This window comes from Bos mutus, chromosome 11, assembly GCF_027580195.1.
Source record: "Bos mutus isolate GX-2022 chromosome 11, NWIPB_WYAK_1.1, whole genome shotgun sequence".
NCBI classification, from domain to species: Eukaryota; Metazoa; Chordata; class Mammalia; order Artiodactyla; family Bovidae; genus Bos; species Bos mutus.
In genome coordinates, this window is record NC_091627.1 from 79,973,559 (window position 1) to 79,986,869 (window position 13,311).

The 13,311-nt window shown below is 40.7% G+C and overlaps 2 protein-coding genes across 7 annotated transcripts in view; one reads left to right on the plus strand and one right to left on the minus strand.

Moving 5' to 3' along the window:
- CAMKMT (calmodulin-lysine N-methyltransferase) overlaps positions 1-12,396 on the minus strand; it is a 428,589-nt gene extending 416,193 nt beyond the window's left edge. For both annotated transcript variants that reach the window (XM_070379650.1, XM_005903299.2), the window contains exon 1: positions 11,947-12,396. In XM_070379650.1, coding sequence (XP_070235751.1) covers positions 11,947-12,084 — 138 coding nt within the window. In that variant the 5' untranslated portion in view covers positions 12,085-12,396. The remainder of the gene's footprint in view (positions 1-11,946) is intronic.
- Positions 12,397-12,550: 154 nt separating this feature from the next.
- PREPL (prolyl endopeptidase like) overlaps positions 12,551-13,311 on the plus strand; it is a 39,930-nt gene continuing 39,169 nt past the window's right edge. For 2 of the 5 annotated variants that reach the window (XM_014480637.2, XM_070379648.1), the window contains exon 1: positions 12,563-12,709. The gene's annotated coding sequence lies outside the window, so the exon portion shown is untranslated. Of the gene's footprint in view, positions 12,710-13,311 lie in introns of all 5 variants that reach the window. The other 3 variants (XM_070379649.1, XM_070379646.1, XM_070379647.1) reach the window with 3 other exon arrangements.

Genomic DNA, 13,311 nt, shown 5'->3' on the forward strand with positions numbered 1-13,311 from the left:
AGCAAGAGAGTTCCAAAAAATCACCTACTTCTGCTTTAGACTATGCCAAAGCCTTTGACTGTGTGGATCACAACAAACTGTGGAAAATTCTTAAAGAGATGAGAATACCAGACCACCTGACCTGCCTCCTGCGAAATCTGTATGCAAGTCAAGAAGCAACAGTTAGAACTGAACATGGAACAACAGACTGGTTCCAAAATAGGAAAGGAGTAGGTCAAGGCTGTATATTGTCACCCTGCTTATTTAACTTCTATGCAGAGTACATCATGAGAAATGCTGGGCTGGATGAAGCACAAGCTGGGATCAAGATTGCTGGGAGAAATATCAGTAACCTCAGACACGCAGATGACACCACTCTTAGGGCAGAAAGCAAAGAACTAAAGAGCCTCTTGATGAAAGTGAAAGAGGAGAGTGAAAAAGTTGGCTTAAAACTCAACATTTAAAAAACTAAGATCATGGCATCAGGTCCCATCACTTCATGGCAAATAGATGGGGAAATAATGGAAACAGTGACAGACTTTTTTTTTTTGGCTCCAAAATCACAGAAGATAGTGATTGCAGCCATGAAATTAAAAGACGCTTGCTCCTTGGAAGAAAAGTTATGACCAACCTAGACAGCATATTAAAACGCAGAGACACTACTTTGCCAACAAATGTCCATCTAGTCAAAGCTATGGTTTTTCCAGTAGTCATATATGGATATGAGAGTTGGACTATAAAGAAAGCTGAGCACTGAAGAATTGATGCTTTTGAACTGTGGTGTTGGAGAAGACTCTCGCAAGTCCCTTGGTCTGCAAGGAGATCCAACCAGTCCATCCTAAAGGAGATCAATCCTGAATATTCATTGGAAGGATTGCTGTTGAAGCTGAAACTCCAATACTTTGGCCACTTGATGTGAAAAAACTGACTCATTTGAAAAGACCCTGATGCTGGGAAAGATTGAAGGCAGGAGGAGACCAGGATGACAGAGGGTGAGATGGTTGGGTGGCATCACCAACTCAATGGTCTTGAGTTTGAGTAAACTCTGGAAGTTGGTGATGGACAGGGAAGCCTGGCGTGCTGCAGTCCATGGGGTCACAAGGAGTCAGACACAACTGAGTGATTGAACTGAACTGATAGATACCTGAATGGCTATTAAAGTATTATTTCCAATTTTGCATATATCTGACATTTCCTGTGAAGTTTCTTTAATATATAAAGCACTCTAATAGTCATAAGTTAAATATAACTAAAAAGATATCTAAAACTAAATATACTTGGAAGTTAAGCAATAGACTTCTAAATAATCAACGAATCAAAAAACACACAATGGAAATTAGAAAGCATTTTGAACTGAATAATAAAAATACATTTCAAAACATGAAATGTAGCTGCTGCTGCTAAGTCGCTTCAGTCGTGTCCAACTCTGTGCGACCCCATAGATGGCTAAATCCATACTAAGAGGGAAATATATGGAAAAGCTAAAAATCAGTAAGCTAAGTATCCATTGCAAAAACTCGAAAAAGAACAAATTAAGTCCTCAAAAGAGTAAAAGCTAATAAAGCAGAAAACAAACAAAGCAGGGGGGATTATCAATATCAAGGGATGGTTTTCTGAAGAGATTAATAAAACTGATAAACCCCTGATGAAGCTATTAAGGAAAAAAGAAAGAAGGTATAAACTTCAATGACATAAGGAGATCACTATAGATCCTACAGGCATTAAAAAATGCAAAGGAATATTATGAAGACTAACTTTGAAAATTTAGATGAAATGGACAAATTCCTGGAAAAATACAACTAACCAAAATTGACACAAGCAGAAACTGAAAGTCTAAACGGTCCTAAACTATTTTAAAAATAAAATGCAAAAATAAAAATTTTACCACAAAGAAAACTCCAAGTCCAGACTATTCACCAGCAAATGACAGCAAACATCCAAGTAAGAATTAATTTAAGTCTTAACCACACTCTTCATTAAATTCTCAAATAACTCCATGAGATAGATACCTATTATGTGACAGAGGAAGCTAATGAAAAGGAATGGTAATTTGCTCAAGGTCAGAAAGCTAGTAAGAAGCAAATTCAGGCTATCTGACTACAGAACTTGAACTTTCAACACCTTTTCCTGTGGAGAATGTGGTAGCCTGGCACCAAATATTACATTTCCACTTCCTTTAAGATACCTTCCTATGCTAAAGCTAGAAACCACATTTCCCAGAATCCCTAGAAGTCAGTTTCAGATGTGCTTTTGGTTTAGCTAACCAGATGGACTAACATGAGATTTGAAAGAAAGAAAGATGGAAAGAAGAAAGATCCATTTCTGCAATGTGTGCTAGTAAGAACAGTTCTAAAGACATTTGGATCTTCAGCAGCTTTAGCAGAGGTTCCAATGTTCACACTCTAATTTAGTGGAGAGTGAAAGACTGAGTAATGGAGCATGTGCGCACACACACACACATACACACACACACAGAGGCCGTACAAGTGTCAAACCTTTGCTGGTAGACACAGAACAGGCAAGGTGTACTTCTGGAGTCTACAGTTCCAGAAACAGCTTCTTGATCACCAGAGATCACACACAATGTGAAATGATCCCAGAAAGAAGCTCAAGTTCTTCATTTTGGTAGCAGTAGCATCTCTCTTGGCAGGCCAGCTTTTGTGTTGTTCTGCGACTCATTCTTTGTAGGTTTCTTTAGTTCCTCCAAAGATTTTATGAGCATTTAATTCCCTTTATAAAGCCCTTTTCTGCTTAAAATAGCTAGAGTTGTTTCTCTTATCTGAAAAGGAACCCTGACTACATAAAGGCAAACTGAGATCAGAACTAAGCAAGAAACCATACCAACTTGAATAATATACCTTGAGGGAAAAAATAGGCTTAAAATTTTTATATTATATAGAAGGTTTATAAGGTTGATTTTTTTAAATGGAACATCAGAAAAGTTGCCTCTCTTTGACTTGTTAGAGAGTTTCCTTTAAAAATAAAAGGGTGGGCTTCCCTGGTAGCTCGGTGGTAAAGAATCTGCCTGCCAATGCAGATGACATGGGCTAGATCCCTGATCCAGGAAGATCCCACGTGCCTTGGAGCAACTATGCCCTGACATCACAACTATTGAGTTGTGTTCTAGAGCCCGAGAGCCACAAATACTGAAGCCTGTGCGCCCTAGAGCCAGTGCTCCATGACAGCAGAAGCCACCACCATGAAAAACCTGTGCACTGCAGCTAGCAAGTAGCCCCTGTTCTCCCCAACTAGAGAAAAAGCCCGCAGAGCAATGACGACCCAGCACAGCCAAAGATGAAATACATAAATAAAATTTTAAAAATAAATAAACAGATGAATTGTTTTAAAAGGTTTTACCAAAAATACAGTCTTATTGTTATCTATCATCTATGATTATGAGGAAGAAAAACACACCATGCGAAGAGTTGACTCATTGGAAAAGACTGATGCTGGGAGGGATTGGGAGCAAGAGGAGAAGGGGACGACAGAGGATGAGATGGCTGGATGGCATCACTGACTCGATGGACGTGAGTCTCAGTGAACTCTGGGAGTTGGTGATGGACAGGGAGGCCTGGCGTGCTGCGATTCATGGGGTCGCAAAGAGTCGGACATGACTGAGCGACTGATCTGATCTGACCTGAAACAAAGCTTACTCTCAAAAAACAAATTGTTATAAAGTGTAAAATGTAGATATTATAAATTGCCACAGATCTCGTCCAATTAATGTCCAAAAATCAAATGTCTTTTTATACTAATTAAATTACTCTGACGTCAAGGTAATGACATTACAAATCACTAAGGTAAAAAGTTATTAAATCAACACATGTATAAAATTGGAAGAGGCTTTTATAGTTTAGTAAATTCCATGATCTACAATATGACAACAAGGTAATTCTCAAAGAAAGTAAAAAATATATTTAGAATAAATAAAAGGGAAAATTTATTTACATAATCTACACACTACTCCGGAGAAGGCAATGGCACCCCACTCCAGTGGGGCCTAGAAAATCCCATGGACGGAGGAGCCTGGTAGGCTGCAGTCCATGGGGTTGCTAGAGTCAGACATGACTGAGTGACTTCACTTTCACTTTTCACTTTCATGCATTGGAGAAGGAAATGGCAACCCACTTCAGTGTTCTTGCCTGGAGAACCCCAGGTTCGGGAAGCCTTGTGGGCTGCCGTCTATGGGGTCGCACAGAGTTGGACACGACTGAAGCGACTTAGCAGCTTAGCAGTATACACTACTCAGTAAAGGTAATCATATGCAATGGAGATCAATTCAGATTACTACTGATTCAGTTATTTCAAGGTCATCAAAAATGTCTGCAGCTTTGTGACTTGAGAGGATATTTAAATTTCCCATCAAGGTATAATCTTGTCAGCTACCGCTTTTAGAATATTGCCTTCCAACCCCCTAAGTAAATAATAATTGCCTTCCAACCCCCTAAGTAATAATCAAATGGAATTATGGGGTGGGGTGGTGAAGGAAAATACTCAAAGTTCAGATATAAAAGGTTATATACCTTATAAATAAAGTTTGGGGTCTGAGCTAGAATTGTGAAGTCAAAAAGTACCTATAGAGAGCAGCTTTCAAAAATGACAAAAAACTAGATGTGAAAAAGGAATATAGCCTCTCTTTGCCAAAGAGAATTCAGAAGGAACAAGAAGGCAATGAAAACCAGGTAGACAAAGTGAAAACATTCAGTTGTTTGAAAGCTTCAAAAAAAGAAATGAATGAAAATGTTTTCAACAATAACCAAAAAGGTGTTAACTCATTGGGGGTTGGGGTGGGGAATACCTTCACAATGTATACATATATCAAATCATCACATTGTGTAGTTTACAATATGATTTGTCAGGTGTATCTCAATAAAGCTGAAACTTTCAAATGGTGAATTTTTTTACTCTTAGAAAAATTCATATAAAAGCATCATTTTTAGGACTCAAAACTTTTTAGGAATTAAAATAAATCATAGATTTCTGGTCTTAACTTAAATAATAAAAATGAGCCAAATAAAAATATTCAGCATGGAATGGGTGTTAAAGTATTTAATCTCTGGAAAACTGTTATATTTACTCTTAGGAAGACTATTGATTAATAGTCTAACAAATTTTACAGCTCTGAGAATGTAAAAAGACACATGCTTTCACACTTGGAGCCTTCTAAACTTTTTATTTTCTTTGCTGCACAGTGAAAAGTTCATTTATTTCAAGGACTTCCCCGCTCTTCCAGTGGTTAAGAATCTGCCTGTCAATGCTGGGGACAGGGGTTTGATCTCTGGTCTGGGAAGATCACACCTGCCAGGAGGAACTAAGCCCGCCCTATAGAGACAGCCAACCGTAGCTGCTAAGCCAAAAATAAAGAAACGTTTTAAAGTCCATTTCTTTCAAAATAATTATTGGTGGAATATTTTGTTTTCAGATTGACAAGCTACATACTTCTAACTCAAGAAAACATTCCCGTTCACCATTTTTAACCTAAAGCATATTCCTAAATATTTTTAAGGAATCAAATAAAAACCAATTATTAATCTTAATAACTCAGAAACATAAAAAAAGAAAATCTCCTCCAGTCACTGATGTATATGTCAATAAGGTTTGAACTGTGGGGGTCAGGGGTGAGCATTACAATTTAGATGCTTAAGGTTAAAGTATGTTCCACAGAGCACACAAAAATCTATGTCATCTGTGACTATATAGCAGTATAAAGTTCTAAAATCAATTGAAATGTAAGTTTAACTTCAACAATGTGAAAAATCCTTATAAACACAACGATGTATAAAATTAAAAAAAAAAAAAAAGGAATGAAAGAGCACGAATGACCCTGTTCAGCTGCTACTGTAGAAAGTGATCCCTGCTGCTGCTGCTGCTGCTGCTGCTGCTGCTAAGTCACTTCAGTCGTGTCCAACTCTGTGCAACCCCATAGACGGCAGCCCACCAGGCTCCCCCGTCCCTGGGATTCTCCAGGCAAGAACTCTGGAGTGGGTTGCCATTTCCTTCTCCAATGCATGAAAGTGAAAAGTGAAAGTGAAGTCACTCAGTTGTGTCCGACTTAGCGACCCCATGGACTGCAGCCCACCAGGCTCCATCCATGGGATTTTCCAGGCAAGAGTACTGGAGTGGGGTGCCATTGCCTTCTCCGAAGTGATCCCTAGTGATGCCAATAAAAACCAATGAAGAGTCCATCACTCAACTCCTCACTTACATAGGAATCTAAACCACAATTCTCAGTGCAAGATCGATAGGCACAACCATTCCTAAGACATGGTTTCTTGGTGTCTGTTTGCCATTTTCTATCAAGGAACTGAGAGACATAAACAGGACACAAAACACAGCACATCTCTTGTAACTGACTCTGAATTAATGGGCCCTCTCTGTTCCCTCTATTAAATATTCAGACTGGGCCATGTGAACTGAATAGTGTCAAGGTGCTATTCCTGCCCTTCCCCACTGAGCTGGTTGCCAAGTTAATTGGCCTTTTTCACAAGCTTTTTACACCAGCTGTTCTTATTATTGTCATGCATTAAATATTTAAAAAAGTAATGAAATAATAATTATGAGGAGTGGTAATCATTATTCCATTTTATTTTTATGTTTCTTCCATAAAAGTTAAGTTGAATGTTTTGGAAAGATAAAGGTAAGTTTGCTTGAGAAGTTAAGTTGCTTAAAAGTTTACTACCAATTTCATTGTGGGAAGCCAGCTGTATAAACTTAGAGAACGAACTATAATTATTTAGGACAATTTGACACTCAGATTGTAGCTTCATTTTAGCATATGTATCATTTTCATGACTGACCTTTTTAACCAACTTTCTCAATTAGTCAATGAGGTAACAGGTACTCCTATTGTTTAGCATCTTGTTCTGGGAAGGATTTTGGTCACCCACATGGAATTGTTTTTCTGGTAGTCAGTGGTCTTCAATTTTTTCTCAAAAAACCAATTCTCTCTTTCCCTGACTATATTTCATCAAATACAATACATCATTGATTATAAGATTCAATTTTTTTCCTTCCTTCTGATGTTACATAGAATAGGCTGCCTATTGACTGGGATGCCATCAACTAATAGACATATCCCAATTTCAAAGATGTTATAATTAAAACTACACACCTGGGAAAAGATGAAAAGTGGTTTGAAAATCATCAGGTTCACTGGAAAAGAAGGTTAAATATAGAAGAGTAAAAACCCACTCAAAATTCTACCGTTTGGGAACAGCACATTTAAACATCCATCTATGCATATACATATAGCTATGAATAAGTTTTCAATGGCTCATACTATACATACTGTTTATATTTTTAGATTGCTCTCTTTGATACCATAAAAATCAGTTTTCTGATAAATGTACTGTGATGATCTCACCTGGATGCCCATTTTACCCAGTACATAGCTATTTTTTTTTAATATTTATTTGGATGCAACAGGTCTTAGTGGCTTGTGGGATCTTTAGTTTCAGCATGAGCAATCTTTTTAGTTGCGGCATGCAAACTCTCAGTTGTGGCATGTGGGATCCAGTTTCCTGAACAGGGATCAAACCCAGGACCCCTGCATTGGGAGCAAGGAGTCTTACCCACTGGACCACCAGGAAAGTCCCCATAAGCTGTTTTTAAATGTTAAACATAAATCAAATTCTTTGTTAGGAAATCATAATAGGATTAGAAAATAGACAATTAGTTTATTCCTAATCCTGGAAAATAATTTCACTTTAAAATAATCAGAAACGGAAGAGATCTTAAAGAAATCTAGTCCCACTCCCTCATTTACAAATGAGGTACAAATAGGTTGCTCATCATCATAGGTAGATCTGGGACTAAAATCAAATTGTATTACATTCTATTCTAGAAATCATCCTGTCTCTTTCTGCATTGACAGTCAAATGTATATTACCTGCTTTAATTTAAATTGTACTATAAAATATTCCATTAATCGGATTCTTCAGCCAAGTATGCAGACGTCTAGGCCCTCTTATTCATTCTGTAGGTGGTTATGAGATGTGCGTAAGCATGTAAGGGTCACTGCTACTTTTTCATCTGCTCTATATCCCGTCCTCTTGGGAAATGCCCCTCCCTCACTCTATGCAATAATGGCAGGGTTATTATTTTCCTTGCCACAGTGTGGGCTGATGACCCGGGTCAAAGTGCACAATTCTCCTAGAAACAGCAATTGGTTCAAACTTGGACTATTAGAATTGTTTTGGAGGAAATGATTTGGGTGTTAGGGAAAAGGGTTATTTCTTCTGGATCACTAGCTGGGTGGATGATGAGGTAGCTATTTTTGCCATCAGATAGTCAAACCCAACAAAGAAGAAAAAAGAACAATATCCACAGCCTCTATTGATATTGATCCATAGACTTCCAGACCTCATCTGATTCAAGCAGGCACTAGATTCAAAAGTCAGCAATTTATCATGTGACCTGGTATTAAATGATGAACTAGGTCAACCAGATTTTCTCTCCAAGAATATTAATTGTAAAATACAGAAAATATTGGACAGTTAAGGTAGAGGGCCATGAGATAGCACTGGAGCCCTAGTGGAAACACAGAATTGTGAGGAGAAAAAGGAGACATGAGCAGATGTCATAGAAAAAGCAAGAGAGTTTCAGAAAAACATCTATTTCTGCTTTACTGACTATGCCAAAGCCTTTCACTGTGTAGACCACAATAAACTGTGGAAAATTCTGAAAGAGATGGGAATACCAGACCACCTGACCTGCCTCTTGGCAAACCTGTATGCAGGTCAGGAAGCAACAGTTAGAACTGGACATGGAACAACAAACTGGTTCCAAATAGGAAAAGGAGTACGTCAAGGCTGTATATTGTCACCCTACTTATTTAACTTCTATGCAGAGTACATCATGAGAAACACTGGGCTGGATGAAGCACAAGCTGGAATCAAGACTGCCGAGACAAATATCAATGACCTCAGATATGCAGATGACACCACCCTTATGGCAGAAAGTGAAGAAGAACTAAAGAGCCTCTTGATGAAAGTGAAAGAGGAGAGTGAAAAAGTTGGCTTAAAGCTCAACATTCACAAAACTAAGATTATGGCATCTGTTCCCATCACTTCATGGGAAATAGATGGGGAAAAGATGGAAACAGTGTAAGACTTTATTTTGGGGGGCTCCCAAATCACTGCAGATGGTGATTGCAGCCATGAAATTAAAAGACACTTACTCCTTGGAAGGAAAGTTATGACCAACCTAGACAGCATATTAAAAAGCAGAGACATTACTTTGCCAACAAAGGTCCCTCTAGTCAAGGCTATGGTTTTTCCAGTGGTCATGTATAGATGTGAGAATTGGACTATAAAGAAAGCTGAGCACCGAAGAATTGATGCTTTTGAACTGCGGTGTTGGAGAAGACTCTTGAGAGTCCCTTGGACTGCAAGAAGATCCAACCAGTCCATCCTAAAGGAGATCAGTCCTGAATATTCATTGGAAGGACTGATGTTGAAGCTGAAACTCCAATACTTTGGCCACCTGATGCAAAGAGCTGACTCATTGGAAAAGACCCTGATGCTGGGAAAGATTGAGGGCAGGAGGAGAAGGGGATGACAGAGGATGAGATGGTTGGATGGTGTCACCGACTCGATGGACATGGGTTTGGGTGGACTCCAGGAGTTGGTGATGGACAGGGAGGCCTGGCGTGCTGCGGTTCATGGGGTCGCAAAGAGTCAGACATGACTGAGTGACTGAACTGACTGACTGAAGCAGATGTCATGAAGATGTCCCATAAGAAAGAGAAAAATAATTCATATCTCTAGTATTGTTCAGATTTCTCAGTTTTCCAGTTCTGAATGCTCACAAGATACAAATGGTCTGTTCACTTGAAACATATTTACTAAGAGCCTGAAAATGTTTAAAACACATGGTAGATTCAGTTATTACAGAAAAAGATTCACTTTCTCCCCTGCCCTCTCCAAGGAAAAAAAAAAAAAAATATTTTCTCTGCCCCCTTGACTAAGATTCTTATTTTGACCAACAGGATATTAGTAAATATTTAAAATATTAATATGTTTCAGTGGTTGCATTTGCTCTCTTATACCTCTGTCATCACCATGAAAACATGTTAACTAACTGATCTCAGGATTAGAGGCATGTGGACCAAGCATGCAGCCTAGAGCCACTCAGCTGATCGCAGCCTGTCAGTGGCTCACAAACAGAATAAATGCTCACTGTTGTGTGCAACAGCATGTGATGTATGTAATGGCGTTGCATACAACAGTATGTGTATGTATTAATATCCGATGGTGCGGTTATTTGTTACTCAGCGATAGCTCACTGATACAATACACTGAGGATAAGATTCTGTGGGCCACTTAAAGACTGTCCTTATTCTCAGGCTTTCCACAACACATAACAGTTATCTACTAAAAATTAACTACCCAGGCCCTGTGCAGAAGATGGAGGTTAATAAAATAACATCTTTCCCCGGGGAGAACTCCTATTCTCATGAGAACGATGGATTCTAATGAAATGGTCATAAAATAACGTGAAAAGGGGTTAGGCATAGAGTCACCTATGGGTCTAACTCAGCCCAGAGGAGTCAGCAGAGGCATCACATAAGAGGAGATTGACACAGAGATCTGAAAGATGAACAGTCATTTATTAAGTAGAGAAGAAGATAGAAAGACTCTAAGCAGTGAGCACAAATATACCGAAACATTAAATTTCCAAGTGTGAGGGGAGTTCAAATGGCAGCCCCGGCTGAAACTCACTCTTATGCTAAAGTAGACAGCAACTCAGAATGAATATAAATGACGGTCAACTAGAATTTTTACTAAGAATCATTTGTCATCATAATAAGGTTTGATTGATCATTTTTAAGCCTTAATTTACTATTTTGATAATTCAACTTTGTTTACTTCACTACAGAAAGTTCCTACAATAATGATCTATAAGGACATGCATTTTATTATCCTATAATACCATTTGTAACATCAACAGCAAAACCAGATCATGAATGCTCTGCAAGGGCTGTCAATGTGTCAGCAAAGAAAAGGTCTTTGAGTGTGTCATGACAGCATTGGAAGCCCACAGTATGAAAAGACGACTCCAGACAACTGCAAACAAAGTAACCCCCAAAATACTAACACACAATCTCAAATAAAGTGGCAGTAGCTGAGAAACTCTTCTTCAAACACAAATCAGAAACGCAAAGTGTCCTACTGAAAAAAGGTTTCAGCAGGAAACCCCAGGCAGAAGCATAACATTGACGTATCAACAACAGATTTCACTTCAAGCACCTTGGCAAGGAATGTCAGTGATGTCAAATAAGAAAATTTTCACACTGGCACACCACTGAAGTTACCAACAACAGCGGCATCTTCTAAGTGCCAAAAGATAACCGCCAGTAAACAACACACAGAGACGCCAAGGATTTCACTGATCACTACAAACCAGAAGATAAACAAGTAACTATCGCGTGGAAGAGAAGGGGTGGGCGGGGGCAACTCTTACAACTCCCTTGGCTCTCAGCTCCGCGGAAGAAACCGAAGCAACACGTGCAACGTCACAGTCCCTACACAGTCAACCACGCTGATCACCAAAAGAGGGGCCAGATTTGGGGCTAGAAACAGGAGTTAAGAAGAAAGGAGAAGAAATCAGGGGAAGAAAGTAAAACAGAAGCATAAAAGAGCAGTATGGGCTGCGGAGCGGCGGTTCCACCAACCCTACTGGCGGGCAAGAAGAAAAGTCCCTCAGATGCAGACTAATGTCTAGGAAGGAATCTTCTACTTCGATCGGAGTTTCCCAGGACTCAGCTTTGGCTGCCCCCTCCCTACCGATGCCACCTGATGCCTCCCTTTTTGGTGGGACCCGTAGGTGAACCAAGGGGGCGCTCCTCAGGCGGCTCCCGGTAAAATTTTGAGGGAACTCCCCGAGCTTCCAAGGGTAGAGGAGCTACAGATCGCTTGCGAGGGGAGTGGCCAGAGGCAATAGTGAATTAAGAGGGCTCTCCCTTACCTGCCGCAGGAGCTTCCACCGGGCGGCACCCAAGGACGCCGAGCCTGCGGGTCCCGGAGCGGCGCCGCTGTTTGCCTGGCCCTCGCCTGCAGTCTGCTCTGCTTGACCGGCTGCGGCGTCAGAGACTTGAGATTCCATCCCGCTAGAGCCTCTTATACCCGAGATCCCGCCGCCACAGCTCTCCCCTGCCAGGACCTGCCTACTTCTTCCCAGTCAGGACCTGTGACGCCAGGCCTCCCTCCCTCTGCCCTAGCTCCCGAGCCCTCCCCGAATGCCGCATTTCCGGTAGTCGCGTCTCCTTAGCAACCAGGGCAGCGCGACTCTCGCCACTGCACCATTTTGCTGGTGGCCATCTTGAGTGAGGGCAGACCAGAGGGTGCGAGAACTGTGGCAGATCTAGCGCGACCCTGCCCCTTTTTGTTCTCCTCTCTCCTGTTTCATCTCGAGTTCTGAAGACTAGCAAAGATCCAAAAGATTTGTATTTTAAGCAATAATGATCTCAGAAGGAGAAAAATCCATTTCTGACCACAATAAAGATGGTGGAATCTGCTTAGAGCTCGTGCTAGTTGGGAGTTACGTAGAACGCGTGCTGCAAACTAGCTCTCGGCGACACTGGGTAGGCAGTGGTTCTGCTAGCTGCAGAACGCAGACTTCGGCAGGACGCGGTCGAGGTGACAGCTGCACTCCTTCCTGAGAGCTCCGGGTCCTCTGGGCGTGCCTTTACTCCTTTCGGTATCTAGAGCCACGCTGACTTTCAATTTGCGTACGTACTAGGGGGCGTAGGCTGGGGGTCTCGTCCCTTCACCTCTTCCTCTCCCCATCCAGCCATCCCTCAGTCCTTTAGTCCTAGATTTTTGACCGATGTCACTTAACTGCGTGACACCTGGTACCACTCTCTCGCCTCGGATGCACAGGGAAAACGAATAGGTTCTCCCAGGAATACCCGTGTGTCTGCCCTACCCCCATCGATAACCGGCTGTCTTCTCCCTGCGGGTGGAAGATGGATGGATGGAGGCTGCCGGCAGGGATGTAGTCATTTAGAGCCTTTCTTTTATTTTCTCATACTTTATTTAATTTCTTTGTTTTTGCTGGTATTGGCTGCTCATTCCCTATTTCCACTCTCCTTTATTTTGCTACTTCGTAGCGGATCCGAGCTGTGGTAAAGCTGACGCAGTATTTTCCCTTTGCTACCCAGAAACATTTTGTGGAAGACTTTCATGACGACATTCAACAGTGTGCAACATATCTAGATATTTCCTGTCCAAAAAATGGTAGCTAACGGTTACTGAGTGGTTACTGCGGTCCGGGCACTTGATTAAGGGTTAAACATAAATTATTGTTTCATTCTTAGAATAGTTAGTGGGG